Source organism: Crocodylus porosus, unplaced genomic scaffold (assembly GCF_001723895.1).
Source record: "Crocodylus porosus isolate Cpor-Errol unplaced genomic scaffold, CroPor_comp1, whole genome shotgun sequence".
Lineage (NCBI taxonomy): Eukaryota > Metazoa > Chordata > Crocodylia > Crocodylidae > Crocodylus > Crocodylus porosus.
In genome coordinates, this window is record NW_017728886.1 from 42,266,457 (window position 1) to 42,287,498 (window position 21,042).

Here is a 21,042-nt window from a genome sequence, read left to right on the forward strand (position 1 = left end):
AGGTTTAGGTTAGATATCAGGAGGCGCTACTTCACGGTCAGGGCAGCTAGGGTCTGGAACCAACTTCCAAGAGAAGTGGTGCAGGCTCCTACCCTGGGGGTGTTTAAGAGGCGGTTAGATGAACATGTTGCTGGGGTCGTTTGACCCCAGTATTCTTTCCTGCAATGGCAGGGGGTCGGACTAAATGATCTGCTCAGGTCCGTTCCAACCCTAGAAACTATGAAACTTTGACTTTGGTAGCTCCTCAGAACTTTAGTTGGAGTACTGGATGCGCAGTACTTCTGAAGATCAGTTTCCCTGTTTAGTTTGGTTTGTATTACAGAGTTCTTCTGTAAACTCCCAAAGGAAAGGGATGGACCCAGTCAACACTTCAGCTATAATGTACAAAGGAAAAAAACAGTGGTACAGTGGTAACTAGGCCATTCATGTGGTGAAGTGTCAGTTTTTCCTATTTGAACAGCCTTTCCCTTGCACTGAAGTATCCAGATTTTCACACTTGTATGAAGTATGCTTTTCACACTTGAATTTTGAACGTTTTTGAAAGCAGGTTGTTTTGATTGTGTGATGTTCTTGTTAAGATGTAGGATTTATTAAAATCATTTTTTTTTCTTAAGGAGGAATTCAGAGAGCTGCGGGAACAACCAACTGATCCTCAAGCACAGCAAGAAATAATTAATAGCATTGAAGAAGTGTATTTTTCCAATGATTCATTTGATATTGTTAAGTATGAATTGGAGGTAAGAAGTCCTAAGGCAAAAGGCAGTACTTTAACGAAGCTGAATATCCAAGATCAGTTTTTGTTAACACTTACATTTCCATCTTGTCTTCTACATTCTGCTTAAATGTAGAATTAAGATTTTCCCCTTGCTGCCTGTGAAGGTGTGGTTGTATAGGGCCTGGCCTAAAATCTAATGAGCTACTTTTATTTCAGTAGACTTGGTGTCAGACCCATTGTGCTAATAGAAAGTTCTGAGACCAAATTATTTATGAAAGTGTCAAATAGTTGGAAACAGGAACTATAATATTTTTGACAGATAATCTGTATTTTAGTTTTTAATTTGCTTACTTGGGCTAGGTATTCGAAGAGGGATTTAAGCTTCTAAACTCCTGTTGATTGCTTTATGTAAGATATTACTGTTATGGTTTACTTTACCATCATTACTTTTAAAATGAGGATTAAACTGTGAAAACAAATACTCTTTCTTGAATGTTAATGCAATCTGTGGATTGATATTGCATATTGCTTTATCTACATTTCTTGTCTTCCATTATTTTTGGTTGATTCAATTTGTTCTACATATAGAAGCTTCCTCCTGTCCTTAGTCTTCAGGAATTGGAAGAATACAGAGATAAATTAAAGCAACAACAAGCCGCTGTAAGTAAAATTTGTTTGTTCTCTTGAGAGCCTGCAACTGAATGTGCATAATTCTTTGTATATATAATTATAAGAATATATAGAGCTGGGCTGAAAAGAGTCTTGCATATTTAAATAATCAAGATTTTAATAAAAACAAATCAAAATTAATAGATTACAGTGGCTGTTATGGCCGCAGTCTTACGCTGATCTCAGAGTCTGGACACATGTAACACTATAGACTGGGTTAAATGCAGTTTTAACCTGAAACAGAGATGTACACACCTATTAAACCTGTACAAATTGCCTGGAATGGTTCAAAAGTCTATCTGGAAAATGAGGTACTCTTTAGCCATGACAGACTTCTATCCCTGCTCTTGGTGGTGGTGGGTTGGTTGGGGTGGGAGAATGAGGCTGGAAGGGAAAGAGTCTTAATGATTGGGACTGGGTAATGAAATGCCAGGTATGGTAGGAAAGGTGGCTGAGGGGTGAGTGGTGAAATGATGGAAGTCAGCCACTGAAACCACTAAAGGATAAAGTAAAAATTAAAAAAAAGCAGTAAATTAAAGAAAGGCTTGTGTTTTAATAAATTGGGTAGGCCTGTCTCACAGGGACACTGCCCCTGCCCTGGAAGAGAAGCCCTAGCTTGTGGGGACCCTGATCTGGCCCCCTGCCTTGCTCCCCCCCACAGCTCTTCCTCCCAGACTGGTCTGTGCCCCTGTGAGCTGCCCAGGCAAGTCACAACTCAGGGTAGGAGGGGATTTGGTTTGGTGCCAGTATGCCCCCCTCCAAAGTAAAGTTCAGGGGGTGGAAGTTTCTCCACACAGAACAGAAGGGTGGGAGAGGGCATCCTGGGATGCTGGAGGACTGAAGCTTGAGTAGCTTATCTCTGGGGAGTAGCCACACATTTGTGGAACAGGAGCTGGGTAATGCAGATCAGAGAGAAACTGCCTTGCAGTAGTGTTACTTTAACCTGCCTAAAGAGCACTTAAAACTAGCTTGTGTGTGTGGGCAATCCATGGGTTAAGATCTCCCTGAGCCACCTAAAATTAACAGGTAAAAAGGCCCTTCGGCCTGAATTTGTTCAACACACTACTGAATTGACTTTTTGTGTGATTTTACAAATGATATCTTGATTACTTTTGACCAAGCGTTTCTCAATATTCTGTATTTTGGGGGTTTTGTCCCATGCTTTTACACAATCAATCTCGGGCAAATTCTGTGTTAGATTACTTGATGTAGTGGTTGTGTCAGGAGCAAGACCAAGATATTAGTTTCATATTTGCAGATTCAGCACTTGCTTGTAATTTTTTCTGTAATAAGAAATGCATTACAGTACCCTCAGAGTCTCTTTACTGTGTACCACCTCAGTAATTGTATTAGCAATTATATTGGTACGTATCCTTTATATCTATATATTGGAGCTGGATCTTATCTGCATATCTGTTTGCTTTTAATTTTAGCTAATGAAAGATCATCAATAGTTGTGGTCTCAGTTGACACTGGAAGTGCAGTTTCAGCACAGTGGCTTTTGTAGCCAGCTTTTTCATTGCTAGGAATTGTATTTCTTACTTACAAAGCCAAAGGATTTAAAAATAAAAAGTCCCAGCCTAGTTGTATGTTAGCTGCTATGGAAGCTGGAGCAATTTGAAAGCAAAGAAACAACTTGATTTTCAGAGAACAATGGAAGATCAAAATAGTGAAGCAGTAGTAAAAGGATGGAACCCATCAAAACATTTAAGAGTTAGGATTTGAGTCTGGTACTGTCTAAGTGTCTATGAACGGTGCTTACCAGGGTTACTAGAGGAGAAACATGCTGCATCTAGGGAGAAAGAATTGCCAACACACCTACAGACTGGGAGGTGACTTTCTAAGCAGCATAGCAGCAGAGAGGGATTTTTGAGTCATAGCTGATTCCAAAATGAATGTGAGTCGTCAATGTGACGAAGTGAAAAGTAAAGCCAATCACACCCTTTCATGCATTAGAAGGTGCATCATGAGCAGGTCTAAGGAGGTGATACTTCCCATTTATGTGGCATTGCATCCAGTTCCAGTTCAGGGCACTGTACTTCAAGAGGCATGTGGATAACCTTGAGAGGGTCCAGAGGAGGGCTACTCGTATGGTCAAGGGCTTGCAGGTCAAGCCCTACGGGAGAGACTAGGGCACCTGGAGACTTCTTCAGCCTCCGCAAGAGAAGCACCCTGGGGTGGAGAGCATCTGGATCTGCTGATTTGAACACGTCCAGCCCCTCCAGAAGCTCTCTAACCCAGTCCTCCCCAACCTGAGGTCTGGGGGCGTTCCCCTTGAGTACGTCTTGCATCACGATGGGGAAGTCCCAGTCCCTGCCCAAGAAAACGGAGGGGAAGAATTGGTTAAAGAGGTCTGCTTTCTCCTCTGGCGCAACCATCAGATTGCCCAGAGGATCTTGCAGGGGCCCCACATTTCCCGGTGCTTTCTTCATCCTCCCTATGTATTTGAAAAAGGACTTTTTGTTATCTTTGATTTTGGACACAAGTCCTAGCTCTAAGTCCGCCTTAGCTTTCCTGACAGCCCCCCTACAGGCTGGAACAGAGGAGGTATACTCCTCTTTGGAGATAGCATCCCCCCTTCCACTGGGTCTACGCCGCCTTTTTGGCGATCAGGCATTCCTGGACGCCCTTAGTGAGCCAGGGGGGCTTTCGGGCACTCCTGCCCCCCTTGCTTTTTGTTGGGATGGTCTCCCCTTGGGCCCTGAGTATCGTCTTCTTAAGGAACGACCACTCATCTTGGGCACTGAGTTCCCCTGCCCTTGAGAACCCCAGCACCTTTCCCACTAATCTCTTCAACTCATTGAAGTTGGCCATCTTGAAGTCTAGGGCTACTGCCTTGCTGCTGGCCCTTGACACCCTGCGCTGGATGGTGAATTCCAGCAAGCGATGATTGCTATCACCCAGGTGGTCAAGGACCTGGAGGCCCCTTACCAGGTCATTGCCTGTGGCCAGGACCAGGTCCAACAGGGCGTTTCCTCTGTTGGGACTGTGCACCTCCTGAATTAAGTGGAGGTCCTGTATCTCGGCCAGGAACCTCCTGGAATGGTCCGTCCTGGCTGACTGTTCCTCCCAGCAGATGTCTGGGTAATTGACGTCACCCATGACAACTACATCCCTTGCTTTAAGTGCCTCTGCAAGCTGGCCTGAAAATTTCCTGTCCAGCTCCTCCCCTTGGCAGGGGGGTCTGTAGTAGACCCCCACCGTTAAATCCATCTCCCCACGGCCCCCTTGTATCTTGACCCAGAGCACTTCAGCTTGCCCCTCCTCTGACCCCACTTTGCTGGCAGAGGATACGTATTGCTCCTTGACATAGAGCACCACACCCCCGCCTTTCCTTCCTTCCTTCTGTTTTTACTCAGGTGTAGTATTTAACTTGTAGAAGGCAAAGAGGTTAATTTGAACATACCTACTTATTCCCAGATGTAAACATTTTCCTTTTTCTTGCTTCTGTACAACTTGTGATTGCTATCCTAGAATGTTTATGCCCGTTCATGTGCTCTAGCATATGTGTTAATAAGTGAGGATTACTGAAATGAATATTAAAGAACATTAAGATTTACTGGAAATCTTCAGATCTTGGTATAGATATTTAATATAACGATTGTCTGCTTCCCATTTACATCATAGATTTTTTTTTTTTTTCTTTTAAGGTATCTAAAAAGGTTGCAGACTTGATTCTTGAAAAGCAGCCTGCATATGCTAAGGTAGGACAGTGAGCAGATGTGTGTATGTTTTAACTGTAACTACATATGAATTATTAAACCACACCGGTAACATTACTATAATTCAGCTTAATGTCTTCCCCCTGCTCTCCCTCCCCTCCCCCCCGAATGTTTATGTAATTCTTGTATATAAGACTAGTGTCCCTTGTTTTCAATGACAGTCGTTCATAATGTTGCCTGTAACAAGTGCATTTATGTACCTCACATCAGTACGATCGCTTTGTCAACCTCGTTCAGAAAGAATTTCTGTAACAAACTGCTTAAAAGTTGTGCAAAAGCAGTGGTCTTGTATTTTTACTTTTAAGTTTGTCAGACAAGAGTTCTGGTAGACCATCAGAGAGAACATGTTCTAAAGATCCCATTAGACTGGGTACAGTACAGATGCAGTGCTAGGCATTATTATTTTCTGATCCTCTTAAGAGTTGTTGTGTGCTTTTATAATATGACTAACGATTACCAGAGGAAAGAGAACAGAATGTGAAATGGAATTTCTTTGGCTCGCACAAGTTTCTGAAGATAAATCAAACCATACGAGAGTTTTTCAAAGACTTTTTAGCTCCAGGAAATCTAACAAGGGCTCTTCAGTTACTAATCTAGGTCTAGCTGTGTGATGTATTCACCACTATTAGGAATTAAATCATTTTGCTAAGTATGTATCTAAGTCCAGACCAGTAAGAACTGAGGACACTGAGATGAAGATGTACTAGAAGCTACTTTGATCACTGCTTTAATGCCTTTTTGCAAAAAATAGGAGGCTGAAGTTTGGTGGTGCTTGCAGAAGGCTTGGGCCAGAACCCAACTGCTGTCTTTGTTTAAAGGTGAAGAAAGTTTTAACAGTTCTTATCTCATTATCCTCAGTCATTAATGAGTAATAAGTACTTAATAGTACCCTGGCACTTTCAGGACTTGTGTGATCAAAACTATAGAATCTTATAAATAGAATTATTATTATTTATGTACTTCCTTTGCCTTTCACCCCAGTAAAAATGCTTGAGGTGCTATGAATCATAAAAACAATTAACTAAAGAGAAAACCAGTGTTTTTAATACTTTCTTCCATTTTGACAGTTCCTCCATCAGTTGGATCAGGGCAGCTGAGTCTATCACGGTTTCGGTAAATAAAAGAATTACACAACAAATAGACATTTAGCAGGGAAACTGGCAAAACAGTGAATCCTAGCCTAATATGCAATATAATTAGAACCCAATCAAAGTATATTTAAAACACCTGTGACTCTGACAGTCCAACTGGATGAGGTTTCGCTGAAGTAATCATGGAGAACAAGAAAACTTGTCTCCCCCGCTCTGCCACAGCATCTGGATAATCAGTGTGTGCTTACAGTCTTGTGTGTTTTGCTTTGTCACTGGCACTTCAGGGTTTTTTTTCCCCTGTTATCACCTTGACTGTGGATAGGCATTAATTTCTACTGGTAAGAATTTAAGAAACATTCTCACAATTACAAAAATAGCCTGGGAGCAGGAGAGTACATGCATTTCAGCCTCCTGGCTGGCGAGCTACACAAGTGACCTGTCCAGCCTGGGGATACTACAAGGCTGCTCCCTGGGCCACCCATCTATCCTCTTGCTTCCTGGGAAGGGGCAGGCTGTCAATAAGTAGCCCCTTCTGGCTTTTAAATCACAGTGTTTCTGTCTAGACATGCTGCACGTGTTTATTTAAAGTGAAGGTGCAAACAAACAGAGCCAGGAAACTCTAGGAAGAGCTTCCCCAGATCTGGTTCTCAGCCCCATGGGGGCAGAAAGCGCTGCCTGTTCTGCCCAGTGGGGAGAGCTTTCCTGGGGTTGGGAACTGGCCCTGCAGTCTTTGAAAACTGCACCAAACAGGGAGGGGAGTATGTAAGTTTTCTTTCCTTCAAGAGAGCTGCTTTCTGTCAGTGGGGGAACGTGTTTTTCCTGGCAGAAGTTGAATGAATGCGTATACACTAGTAGTTTCTATCAGGCAAGTGGTAATTCTCCTCTAGATGTTTGAATGTGGCCGTTGCTAGTTGCAGGGTTACTGTGACTCTTTACCTGGCCTGAAAGGAGTAAGGTTCCGGAATGTAACCTGGTACTCTTCAGATAACTGTGTCTTAGGATTCCCCGGAAGCATTGGTAGAATGGTTCAACGATTGAGTGGTATAATCCCTTGGAAGATATTAGGAGATGAAGTAGGTTCATTGGACTCCTGGAATGAAAGATTTAAAATGGTTTCTTCATCTTCACAAGTGTTAAGTCTTTATCTGGAGGAGGAGGAGGAAGGGTTCTGTCAGTAACAGATGTTTCACTCTTGAGATCTTAAAGTTTAACATCTCCTCCTTCCCCATAATTCTAACTGATACCAATTTATGTTCCTCTAATGCTTTATAGTAGTTGTGCTCGATCTTTTGGCCCCATACGCCAGATAAGTGGTGTGGGGTTAGGGACCAGCACCACCCTGCATGTTGGGATTGGCCCCTCTGCTGCGCCTTCCTGGCCTCCTACACTGGGATTGGGCCCTGCTGCTCGGTGCTGTCCCCACCTGACCCTGCATGCTGGGATTGGTGCCTAATCCAGTATGCAAGGTCTGGAAGGTTGCTGTGGACCAGAAACTTGTTGGCACAGGAGTGGTGCCACTGACATGGTACTGCAGGCCCGATCTAATCTGGCCAGAGGTTAAACAAGGCACTGATTAAAATCAGGTTTATAGGGTGTGATTAAAACCCAGAGCATTCATTTTGACCATAAATGGAATGTTTGCCCATAAACACTTCACCTGTCCCTTTTGAATCAATGCAGACTTCGGTACAATGTTTGCTTGCATCATATGTTTGTTGTTTTTTCCCTGTGCGCAACACCAAATGTCTCCCCACCAAAATTTACTTCATGGAGAGAGTACTTTGTGGATTTTTATCTGTTAATCTCTGTGTGTCTGTATTATGGAATTAACTATTGTACATGTATATAATATTAAATGTAGACATTAATTTTGTATTACTGCAGACTTTTACTGAGGCACAGTACTATTTATTGAGTTGTACCACAGTGCTCTGTAATGGCTCCAAGGGGACCATTAAAAGTCTATCGTGCCACTCAGAATCTCTTTTAAAAACTCTCAGATATGTGCTTACCTGATTTGAGTCTAATCCTTCTGTTTAAAATGTCAAAGATGTTAACTGCATGGGCTGTTTACTCTGGTTGGTCTCCGTGGACTTTAAAATCGAGGGCACTATGGTACAAACATCTCTGAGACTTGTGCGAGAGGCTGAGGACTTGCATTCCCACTGGTGCACTGAAACATATTTAACAATGTACTACGTGCTCTTTTTTATAGCTTATGTTTATGGGCAAAATCCTATGTCTTCTTACCTCAGTTTCCACAGAGTACCCTGGAAATGTGTTTTCACTATATAATTGGGGAGAAGTCACTGAGAAGATGCTTTGGACTGTGGAGCCCTGTTCTACAGGGAGTTCATGTATAGTGGGGCAATACATATACCCCTGTGCAGATTCTCCACTTTTTTTTCTCTTGCTTTTGGAAGGAGAAGCACGGATGCTTTAAGATGACAAGTGTGTCCAGTAGGTTGACCTGGTTCCACAGCAACACTTCATTTCTGGTTGGGAGAAGAGAGGAATTTGTCCTCTATGAATCTCCCCATCCATTTAGCTTGCATCATGGGCTTAAGATTTTGCTGTTGTGGACTCTTGGACTACCCTCTCTCAAAATACCTAGTCTAGACATTCTGGTTATGTCTAAAGAAGTCTCTCAGAATTCATAGAGTCAGCAAGATTACAGCAGAGTGCTACCTGTTCTTAGATATATTATTGGATGTATTTCCTCATGAAAAAGGAAGGTACTGGTCCCTTGAAAATGGCTCAGCTATTCAAAGTATTATATAAAGAGAAGATTTGTAGGTACTGTATGGTACAAATCCACCTTTCCCTTCAGTTTCTTAAGGCATTGCTCAACCAGTCTTTCTGAGTTTTTTTTTTTTTGTTTTGTTTTTGTTTTTGTTTTTCTAAATGAAAAATCTTGGTAAGATGAAGGGAAAGATTTCCTGTCAATGTGATAAGGCAGTTCCATTGGACTGATTTAGACCTTTGGGATACTTTTGATCAAGGGATGTTTTAAAATGACTTAAAATTTTAACTAAATTAACTAGTTAGGTAAGAGTAGGTTTTCAGATTGCATCACATTTTTTATGTTGCGTGTTTTCTGAAGCAAAGGCAGTATTCCTATTTGAAAGGTGCCTAGTACATTCTTGAAATGCAATTCAGTAGAAATAACAATAATATTATACCCATTTTATATCTTTTTATATGCAGAATGTATAAACCTTTTAACTTAGTCTTTGTTGCTAAATAAAGAGAAACTAACAACGTATTAAAAAATCTCATTATTTTAAGAGAACATGCTAAGAATTTCATAAAAACAAGGTAAAGCTGTAGTTTCTGCCCTGAAGACTTACAGACTAAGTTCAACAAGACACCTTTAAAGGTCATTACAAAGTGAGATTTATTGAGTTCTTAGTGTGTACATGAATGCTTTAAAACAAGAAAAAAAACCCTGTTTTTTCTGCTTTGCTGTTCTATGGCAATGTAATGCAAATTTAAATTTATGCTAATGTGCCTGAAATTTTGGTCATAGTGTTGATGTGAATTTCATTAAAGTTGATACATCCATGAAATAAGTAGCACAAGAATATGTACACATATCCATGTTTATTTTTGTTGAGTTTCTCCTTTTGATAAAAATGCATTCCAAGCACTTCTCTTTAGGACATGTTAATTTGTTTTAATTTCACAGGCAACTCTAAAGGTTTCTTATTTCCCTTTGAAGAAGTTGACGTCCTGTTATATATGAATTACTCATGTCTGTTAGTGTCTTTAAATAAAGTTTAAACTTGTTTCAGAAATGAAGTGATAGATACTAGATTCATGGAAGTTAATTGAAGGATTGTAAGAGAGGATCTGCTTTGTTTTGTAACTGCTTAATTCCTGAATGACTATATGAATATATTCCTTCTCTATAGGAACTTGAACGTGTTACATCTTTACAGACTGGCCTTCAGTTAGCTGCTGTCATTTGCACGAATGGAAGAAGGTATGCTGCCAATTTGGTGGGATACTTATCTTTTGTTCTCCAAAAAAATGAAAAGCTTCATGTGTCCTAACATGAACCAATGGTTACTCTCTGATACAGTTGATACTATTTTCTATTAATGTGCTGTAGATATTAACAGTTATCACTTTTTCTGTATTTTAATGCATGATGAGAATTGACAGTTTTTGTGTTCTAGTGCATTCTTTTTGTTCCTAGATCAGTGAGTTATTCAAGATCTAGGGAAAAAGGATGAGAGCAATTGTTGGATTTCACTAGTGGTGCACCACTATATTTTGGTCTCACATGCATGGAGACCTCCCAGTTCGAATTTTCTATAAGGTAATGGTTATTTGGCATGTTATCCAAGACCTGTTTTCTCTTTTAACTTATCCAGGCACCTGAACACTGCAAAGGAAGGCTTTACACAAGCTAGCTTGGGGCTTCTTGCAAATCAAAGAAAACGGCAATTGCTTATTGGGCTACTAAAATCTCTGAGAACAATAAAAACACTGGTATGAATTATACTTTTTTGTTTGTTTTTTAATGATAACACATTTCCTTTTTTAATATAGCTTTCTTATGGCTGTCTTTTCTGTTAATTTTTAGCAAAGAACTGATGTACGTTTAAGTGAAATGTTGGAGGTAAGTTTACTTCAAACTATTAAATTTCATAATCATGGTAGCTGGGGGCCATTTTTGTCAGCCCTCATGTTTCTTCAAATTGTATCTCTTTCTTGTAAATGTGTGAGCTCTTGGAAAAAAAGATTTCCCAGACTCTCTCTATAGAAGTGTTTGATGCATTGAACTAAAGACTACTTAAGGTCTGATTCTCCATTCAGTCAGAACTACATATGTTTGAGGCTTTACTTAAGGTGTGGACAGATGTACATTTTAGCTGTTTTTAAAGGGGAGGGAAAACTGATGCCTGTGAGCATGCAGTGGATGTTATAATCTAAATCAGGGGTGTCAACTCATCTCGTCCTGTAGGCTGGATAGTTTGGGGGGTGAGGGAGGGTGCTCAGGTCCATGGATGGCTCTTTTCCCCCCCCCCCCCCCCCCCCCCCCGTATCTGAATCAAGTTCCTGTGGCATCCACTCTGGCTGGATTGAGAGACTAGCTGCATGTGGCATTTGCTCCAACTGGTCTGGGGTGGAGAATTCTGCTCCCCAACCCACTTCCCAGATCCAGGGCTGATGGTGCCTGGTTTGGCTCGTCTGGGATTGCGTTGCATACGGTGCCTGCTCCAGGTTGCATGCTGCATGTAGCACCCACCCCAGATTGGTTGGTGGTAGCCAAGTAGCTGGACATTGTTTATGAAGACCTTTCTACATGTGCGAGTAAAGGCACAATGGGATCTAATGCATGAACCATACAATCTCACCTCCTGCCATGCCACACATGCATTAATTAATGGTGTGATAGGAAGCAATTACAATGTTTATTATGTATTTTGTGGAGTAACTTTCTGGCCTCCTCTTTTTATCACATCATTCATTTGATGGGATGTGTGGCTGGGTGACCACATATGGAGTGATTAACTGATTAATCATGCCTAAAGTGTAACATGTAGATGGGGCTTATAGGTAAAGGAAGATATTCCCATTAGTACTGTATTTTCTTGCATGCAGCAGACCCTGAAATAAGATGCACATCTTGTTTTTGAAAAGCAGAATGAATTAAGAAAGATTTTTTCCTTGTTATATGTAACTGAATAGCAGCAGCTAGGGAGCTCCAGATTAGTCTATGCTGGACTCCACTCCTCCCTCTATGTCACTGCTGGAGGGAAGAGGAGGAAAGGAAGCAGCAGCATGTCCCTGCTTCTGTTCTGGGTGGAAGACATGCACCACAATTTTAGAAAGCTAATTTTTGGGGGAAAGGTATGTGTGGCATGCAAATAAATATGGCAATAATATTAATCGCATCATTTTATAGTCCATTACACTTAGTGTTCCAAATGCAGAGGAGGGGACATTTAACAGGTTCTAAAATTTATAATCCATCTACTTGACTTGTTCAAAGGCCGGAAGGAAGGAGTAGATTGTATGACCTTCCTCCAGACTGAGGTCTAAAGTTCATCTATTGTATGATATAGGCTCCTTCTAAAAATGTGTAGAGGGTATTTCTAAATTGGTAATAAAATAGTTTTATTCAGCTGTTTATCATAGGTTTTTAAAGATTATAATTTTGAGACTGAAGTATTCTTGTTTTATTATAGTGGGCAAAGATAATTTTATGGCTTGCTTGAGTATACTTAAGAATGTAGTTTCTAAAAGAGTTTACAAAAATAAATGGTTTTTATCTTTGATCATGAATATTAATACTTGAAATAAGCTATACTTTGTCTTCTTGCATTTTCCAGTTTTATACGGTGCCTTTTGAATTTCAAAGAACGATGTTGTTGAAGTTCTCTTGTAATAAATTAAGCATTCTTGTATGTAATGTACTTACCAGAAACATCTTTAGCATTTTTTCCCAGTACAATTCCATTTAGTTAGTGTAAAAAAATTGTTAATACCTGCTTCAAAATGTACATTAACCATTTGTTGTATTATTTCCTTTTTAGGAGGAGGATTATCCAGGAGCTATCCAACTATGCTTGGAATGTCAGAAAGCAGCCAGCACTTTCAAACACTACAGTTGTATAAGGTCAGGGGGCATTGTCTTTTAGAAGAAGGTTCCAAATTTAGGTCTTGTGTAATATTCTGAGGAAATAATATATTGGGAAATGTTCTAGAGATAGATATCTATCTATATCATTGATACTAGCAGGATATGTTAATTGAGGTGCTGCTTGTAGTAACTGTGGTATTACTCTTGCAACTGCACTAAATCTTACTGCATTTTATATTTAAATGGCAAAACTTGGGATAAGATTTACTACTGTATGCTAGTATGATATTACACAAGCCAACACTTATTAAAGCAGGAGTTTTGGTGTGAAGGAGGCTTTAATATCAGGATTTTTTCTTAATAGTGAATTGAATTCTAAACTGCAAGACACTTTGGAGCAAATAGAGGTAAGCCATTTGATATTTAATTTTTTTATAGTAAGTCGGTTTTCTTCACATTTTTACTTGACTTTCTCATTCACTACTTTAATGTTAGCAATTCTTGCATCTAAGAGTAATGGATTTAAACTGCTGTATTGAATGGTTTTCAGCGCAAGAGAGAAGTAGCTAGCTGTGTTAGTCTGAAGTCAGCAGAAGGCAGAGTAGATTTTCAGCTTATAAACTGAATCAGGGACTGGGCCTTTTAATGTGCCCGTTCATTTATGCAGACTATATCATCACTCTGCTGAGTAACACAGATGTGAATTTCAATCACCTGCAACAACTCTACCAATGTCACATATACCATCCCCTGTTTACAGTGACCCTTGTGTGCAAGAATGAATGACGTAGTCAGCTCCAGAAAGACATTAAGGCCTCTGGTAGAACACTTTTAACCTCCATGGGATACCATTGCTGACCTCAGGGTTACTGTTCTAAGGCATCAAAAATTTAAAAAACCAACTTGAATGGGAAATTGGAGCAAGAAATCATTTACAGACTGGACTGTGTTCAGCATGGGCTTAACAGGGACATGGATTCTTATCCCATTTACAGGATTAGCGTTTGTTTCTATGGGTTTATTGCTTGCTTGTTTGCCTTTCCCAGCACTGCTTCTTTTCTCCCTTCTTGCTTTTTGTATTCAAATCACTTTCTAGTTATACAGTGCTGTACACGTGTCTTATCACAACATCTAATGAAGTAAGCTTGATCTCATGGAAGCTTATTCTTATTCAGTCCTAGTCTTATGGAATTATGTGAACAGAATGCAAAAGCAGTAAGGTATAGGCATTGTGCTTGTGTATATGGGCCTATATCTAATAAAGTACCGTTAAAATAATGGAAATATATTCAGATGCAGAGACAGCCTTCTAAGATGATTAGGGTAATGTAGAGCCTATTTTATGAGGGGAGACTAGTAGCTGCTCTGAGTCTTTTGGATAGGGTGGGATATAAATCAAATGCATGCATATAGTAAATAAATTGGCTTAGTTAACAAAGGTGAGAGCATAAATGGTTGCTTTCCATAAATGAATAATGGAGTTAAACACCAGGGAAAGAAAACATGAGTCAAACTAAAGAAAAATATTGCCCCAGAGTAAATGAGTATAGTACTGACCATGAACAAATGTAGGCTGAAATTAATAAAAGGTGCCTAAGCAGTAGAGCAGTGAGTTTCTGGAACAGCCATGAGCAAGAGTAATGGAGCAAAAATCTTATTTTTAGAATGAAGCTGTGCATCTTTATGAAGGAGATTATAAGATGTAGTATTATCTGTGATAGTAGGGGCTGGACTTCATAACCTTCTATATTTCTGTGCTTTTCAGAAAGTCAGACTTATGTGCACATTGCAAAGTTGTATAAATTAACTACTTACACAATCAATTTTTTAAAATTGTGGTTCCTTTATTTTTTAATACAATCTCTACAAACCTTTCTTTTCTTTCTCTACTGATTGTGTTTCCCTCCTGGCCCCATGATCTCACTCAGTATTTAGGTGATTCAAAAGAATATAATGGATTAGTATTGCATTTATTTTTTTCTCATTTTTTTTACATGAGTTAGGCATTAAAACATCCTTTTGTGGTATTGATTTTCCTTTTTTATTCAAACTACTTTCTTTGACTAGCTGTTTTGTTCTTATGCCTCCTTCAACAAGATTCTTAGGAGCAAATTGATTATCATCATATCTTGTAACAACATTTGAGTCATTTCTTCACAGGTGGACATGTAATTCTAAAATAAATCCTGCTTTGTACCAAATTCTGCTAAAACATGGTGTGTGTAAACACTGACCATTTGCATTTAGCTCAAAAGTAATATTGAATGTATTGATTTCCACTTCTTTTCTTGGGACATATTTATATAAAAACTGTACTTCTTTTCATAGAGTAGGTAATCTTCCACATGTTGGAATTTTAGCTTAAGTCTTGCACATTGCAGAAGTTCATAGGAACATCCTGGGCTTTGTGCAGTGTACATGTATTTACATTTTTATAATATAAACTCTCTTGTTCATTTGCTTAATGTTTTAGAAGTGGCTTTGAGTACATCTTCTTGCCCGCCAATACATTTGTTTGCCTTCTACTCCAAAACAAATACCAAAATGCCTTTGTCTGAATGTATCCATTGTTACAAGTAGTATCTAATATTTTTCTGTAATCTTTCCTTATAGTAATCTTAATTTTCTTCAGTTAATTTAATGTGTGTATGGGATAGAAGGAAAGACTGGCTATGCATGGCAAACTTATATTTATTGCCTATTTTTTCATACAAATGTAAGCGAGGGAAAATTGGTTTTCAAAAATAGGAAAATGTGGCTTAAATCTACACAGATTAGCTGGAGATGCGGAATTGATTGCAACTGAAAATTACTTTGTATTTTTTTTAAATTATTGATAGCTTAATTTGACATCTCTCTTACCATGCTTCCTAGCAAAAACATTCTTAGGTAACATATTTTCTTTAGCTGAAGAAAGAGAATATTTAGGCTTTTAGAATGAGTATCCAGGCTTGCATGAAAAAAATCTATTGATATTTTGGATATAATTAAATACGTGTTGGTTTACTCCATTAAATTAAACTGCCTGAATAAGTAAGTCAAATTTAATTTTGTGATGTTTCCAGATATAGTAGAGCAAGAACCTCAGGTAGTGTCAGTTGGTATGGGATCAGTCGCTAGTGAGGGCAGGGAGACGGCGATTTTAAATCCCACTTGCTTTCTATATTATTGGCTAATATTTTTCTTACATTGACTTTATATGGACACTGGAAAATTATGTAATTTAAAATATGGTATGCCTGCCTCTCTCACAAAACTGGGTGTAAAGAATATTACTAAAGTTTTATAACTAAGTGCTCTAAATTGGGAAATTCTTTGCAAACTTCAGTTTGGTCCTATTGTGCATATACACAGCAGAACAGTCTTTTCTTATTTGATCCCATACTGTCTGTTCCACAGGACACCAAACTTATTTATTGCACAGGTTGAAGGGTGATTGCTAATGAGCACCTATTCAGTACTTTGTCCGAACTTTGCCTTGAAGAGAGGAATTAATAATTTTCGGGGGGGCTTTTCTGTGATACTGATTACTGTAGCATCAAAAGCTTTCACAGACAATGAATATGTTTTTATACAACAACCTTAATGTCATGGGATACTCATTTACCAATGAGGAATGGAGTTTTAGGGATTAAGATCAAAAGTATCTAGCTTTAAGTCCCAAATCTGAGAACCAGATTATGAGTTTGGGACCATCTGGGCAGAGTAAGGTTTTTTTCCCCCCCTCTATAGGAGCCTGGGGATGGGTAATCTCTTTATACATATGGGCCAGGTACAGACATTATGCTTTTTCCTGTATAAGTGATTGGAAACTAGTTTATACCCATAATAGACTAGAAGTTCAGCACACACAGGTGGGATTCTGCCATCTAAGAAGCAGTCTAAAATTTTAAACCAGTCTAAGATTTGCCTACCTCTACCAAAGGGTGAATGTGTTTCCTATTCATTACCAGTCTAAATGATGCCACTTATAGAAAACTGCATAACTGAAATTGATTCTTCCTCAGGCTTTTTGAATATCTCCTGCCCACCCTGAACACGGCCCTGGCCCAGCCTCCCCACCGGGAAGAGGCCGGTGCCGCTCCTGGACCCAAGCCAGCAGCAGGCAGCCTGTCTTTGCCTTATGCACAAATCTGGCAGGGCATATGCCCCCATGTCTCCCCTGGGGGTGGGCACAGTGGCGGGGAGCCATCCTTCCTCCCCGTGGTCCCCAGACGAGCTGCCTGTGGTCATGGTCGCATTTACTGGCATGGCTGGGCAGTGCCTGCCCCTGCCCCTGCCCCTCCACCTCTGTCACTGTGGGTGCCTTGATCTGCCTCCAACATCCCTTCTCTCCCCCACATTCCCTCTCCTCCACAGACTTACCAGCTGGACAGTGCTCCCTAACCTGCCGGGCTACATTCCTGGCCATGTGCATACTGCATCTGTGCGCATGTATGCAACATTTATTGGTGACATTATTGGCTATACTGGCCAAAAAAAGCTGCTTGCTGATGATGCTTTTTATTGGTACCAATCTGATATGGACCAATATATCCGTGTACCTCTAATTCTTTATATTGAATGTTTAACTGTATTGCTTTATTCTTGTAGGAACAATTAGATGTGGCTCTGTCCAAAATATGCAAGAACTTTGATATCAGTCATTATACCAAGGTGCAGCAAGCTTATAGATTACTTGGAAAGACACAGGTTAGTATTTACATTCTTTATTAGTAGTGCAGAATGCTGGTGCCACAGCGTGAATCTTTGAGGACTAAGATGGAAACATTTTTTTTCTGACAGCAGTATATTTTGAATTTACTTCTACTGTAATTCAGAAAGAATTCAGAGACTGCCTTCAATACTGTTACAAAATAACACGGTTTGCAGGATTCCTGTAGTATACATCAAAGGGACACCTATGTTTGCAGGTATAGTGTCTTGGGGTGGAAATAGATGTCACCTTTCTGTTGCCATAAAAATGTTTATGGTGGTACAAAGTGAAAGCAAACAGACATCCCTATCTTTTTTTGTACTAAAAATGTCCCAAGTTGTGATTGCAACAACCGGTAATAATAATTTGTGCCACTTTTATTGCAGTTGGTGTCTGTTTGCTTATGGTGGGAATATGTAGGCATCTTGGGGCTGTTCATCCTCTTCAATGACTTGCTCTGGGGGCTTCAGGGGCCCCATCCTGCCCACCCAGGAATACTCAGGCAAAACTGGCCCTTTCAAGCAAGTCCTTGGTGTGTCTGTCCAGCTGTCCCCACTTACTGAGACACTTGCCCGAGATTTTCTAAGGTGAATGGTGAAAATTGAGGTTTCCCTACTTAATCAAATGCAACAAAAACATGTCCAAATAGAAAAGGTATTAAAACTGGTAAGCCTGTCGTGATGGAAGAAGCTATATAATGTGGAATTTCATCCTTGATACAGTTATTTAGGGCTTTAATAGTAGTCCAAGTAATACTGATAACTCCAAGTTGTCTGGTCAGTACTTCTGACTGTATTCCTGTTAAGATGTAACTTTTTTTTAACTGGTAATTGCTTAGTAAAAGCATGTTTGAAATAACTGTGTAAACTGTAATTGGCATTTAAGTTTTGAATAAGATTTTTTTAGCTACCTTAGTGTACTGAATTTCTAGCATCCCAGGGGGGCAGTATTTCTAATGAGATCCTAAAGGAGGGTTTTTTCCAAGCATAGTCTGTTTAATATCTTTGTTAGTGATATGATGGAAATCATGAAATTATTGATAGCAAAAATTGCATGTGATCCAAAAATAGTGGAGTGGTAAATAATGGTGGGTACACATGAGTTATTCACTAAACTGGGAATGTGTGGGCTCACTTGAACAACATATTTTTAATACTACCAAATGCTAGATCAGATGCTTTAGAATGAAGAAAATATCTTGTGCTTACAGGATGCAGGCAGTGGCAGATTTACTGTGAAACAAACCATGTGGTGGCATGGGGGCCCCTGCTGCCGATACTGCTGCCAGAGAGCCTCCCACATTTTGTTTGTGGCCCTCCCTCCCCTGCAGCGGGTCGTGGGCTGCTTCAACCATTCTGGCCCAAAATTCCAGCCACCATCCCTGTCCTGTGGCCGGTGTGCCGTGCTAATTCCCCCTGGACGTGCCATGGCGCGGGAGATGGGGCCCTGCACTCTGCTTGGATCACAGGGCCCCACTAGCTATAAATCTGCCACTGGATGTAGGACTGCAAAATACAAACTAGAGACTCAAAAAATGGTTGGAATGAGTAGGGATTCAGTAGGTAATCAGTTGAGCGTAATGTTCTTTTACTTTTTCTTTTTTTAGACAGCAATGGACCAACTACATATGCACTTCACTCAAGCCATTCACAACACTGTTTTTCAAGTAGTTCTTGGGTATGTAGAACTGTGTGCAGGAAACACAGACACCAAATTTCAGAAGCTACAGTACAAGGACCTCTGCACCGTACGTGGTAACAGTTATTTTAAGTAGTATTTGCAATTTAAAAAAAAAAATCTGTCACTTTGGGATGCATTGCTTATATGTTTCTTTATAGACGCATTCCATATTATTAAAATAAGATGCAGTTGTTACTACCATTTCTTAATAAAATGTCATGGAGTAAATGCCTGAGTCATAACATAGTATTAGCTTGGATAAAGTTAATATTTGGTGCTTTTATGTTTAAAAGTGTCATTATGTACTTAAATATAAATTAATATAAAACAGACTTAAATTACAAGAGTTCATGGGAGATAAACACTTCCTGACTGCCATGTCTAGGACTTGATCTCACATCTGTTGAAATCCATGTGAGTGTTACCTTTAACTTCAGTGGGATCAAGCAGTGCATTAGTTTAATCTCCTGTCCTAAAGCTTGAACTAAGATTCACTAAAGTTAAAGGGATCCAATCAGTTCAAGTGTTGATTTATGTGCATAGAGCTCTTAACAGTAAATTAAAATTATAGTTAGAAGCAAAGAAGTTTGTTTGTAAACTTATGGAAAAAAATACCATACATTTCACTGAGTCGGGATGTATTTATGTTGGGATCAAACTATTAGTCCTTTTTCTGTTGAAGCTTGGTGGCCATCTTAAAGTAGATATGGCTCATGTTATAGGGATCTGGAAAACTTGAGTTTCTTTTTTTGGCTTTTTGTGTCAGTATTATTATTGTGAGCTATGAATGGTAAAATGTCAATAAGTTTTGCAGTTCTTGGCAACTACAGCATTAGCAATTGTGGGGTTATAGGCCAATAAATAAGCGAACATTGTTCACCACATGTAAAGCCCTATTTACATAGATTTATTAGACAATATTAATGTTTTTGATCAAAATGGATTCTGTTTCCTATAATTTATTACTGCTCAGAGAATTCATTGTTAAAGAGACCCACTAGACTTTATCTACAGGTGAGTATTATTTGAAATGTTTTTGAAAGATGATAATTGCACTTTTATAGTACTGTTCAGCCCAAATGATTCTGTATTTAATATGGAAGTGAACTACAGGCAGTTTCAATGCAAAGGTCAATAGCTGTTTTTAAAAATACATAGAAACATTACATACATGGGTTGAGGACAAATGGAAAATGACTTGGCTAGCTGAAATGGCAAGATAATTTAGTGAGGCTAGGAAAATGAAAAACTTTACTGAAGTGTTTTGCACTTAGTTTTCACAAGTAACATTGTCTGAAACTAATGTCTTGATAATGTTGTCTGTGACAGAATACTTTCTAAGGATATAGTGTTGTTTTTCTCATCGTGTTAGAAAAGTGACTAGTACAACAACTTGCAATTTTTTTTGAAACTGTATGAATAATGTTTTTAGGGATGCCTCACATTATAATACTCTTGTGTTGACTTTTATATGCAGTCTGATCAGAATAATGATTTAATTAAAAAAGAAAAAAGAAGTAAAGAATTAATGGATGATGTGATATTCTTTCTAGTTATGTCAATTAATGCTAACAGATAATTCTCATGAATATTCAATCACTGGCAGACTGTAAGAAAATATGAATGGTTTAAGTAACATGTCTCCTTCATTTCGGTAATATTCCTTGCAGTAACACAAGTGACATGACAGACTAGAAAAGAAAAGGTGCTCTTCATTTCAGGTTTATAATGTTTTACTTTATAAAATGGGAAAAAAAAAGGTATAAGTAACATGGCAGCATTTTCATAGATTTTCATAGACATTAGGGCTGGAAGGGACCTCGGGAGATCATCGAGTCCAGCCCCCTGCCCAAAGGGCAGGAAGTCAGCTGGGG

At 39.3% G+C, this 21,042-nt stretch overlaps 1 protein-coding gene across 2 annotated transcripts in view; it reads left to right on the top strand.

Moving 5' to 3' along the window:
* VPS50 (VPS50, EARP/GARPII complex subunit) overlaps positions 1–21,042 on the top strand; it is a 145,105-nt gene that overhangs the window by 24,338 nt on the left and 99,725 nt on the right. For both annotated transcript variants that reach the window (XM_019533271.1, XM_019533280.1), the window contains exons 3-12: positions 615–737; positions 1,304–1,375; positions 5,035–5,088; positions 10,112–10,182; positions 10,577–10,694; positions 10,789–10,824; positions 12,746–12,828; positions 13,157–13,199; positions 17,386–17,484; positions 19,095–19,235. In XM_019533271.1, the coding sequence (XP_019388816.1) occupies positions 615–737; positions 1,304–1,375; positions 5,035–5,088; positions 10,112–10,182; positions 10,577–10,694; positions 10,789–10,824; positions 12,746–12,828; positions 13,157–13,199; positions 17,386–17,484; positions 19,095–19,235 (840 nt within the window). The remainder of the gene's footprint in view (positions 1–614; positions 738–1,303; positions 1,376–5,034; positions 5,089–10,111; positions 10,183–10,576; positions 10,695–10,788; positions 10,825–12,745; positions 12,829–13,156; positions 13,200–17,385; positions 17,485–19,094; positions 19,236–21,042) is intronic.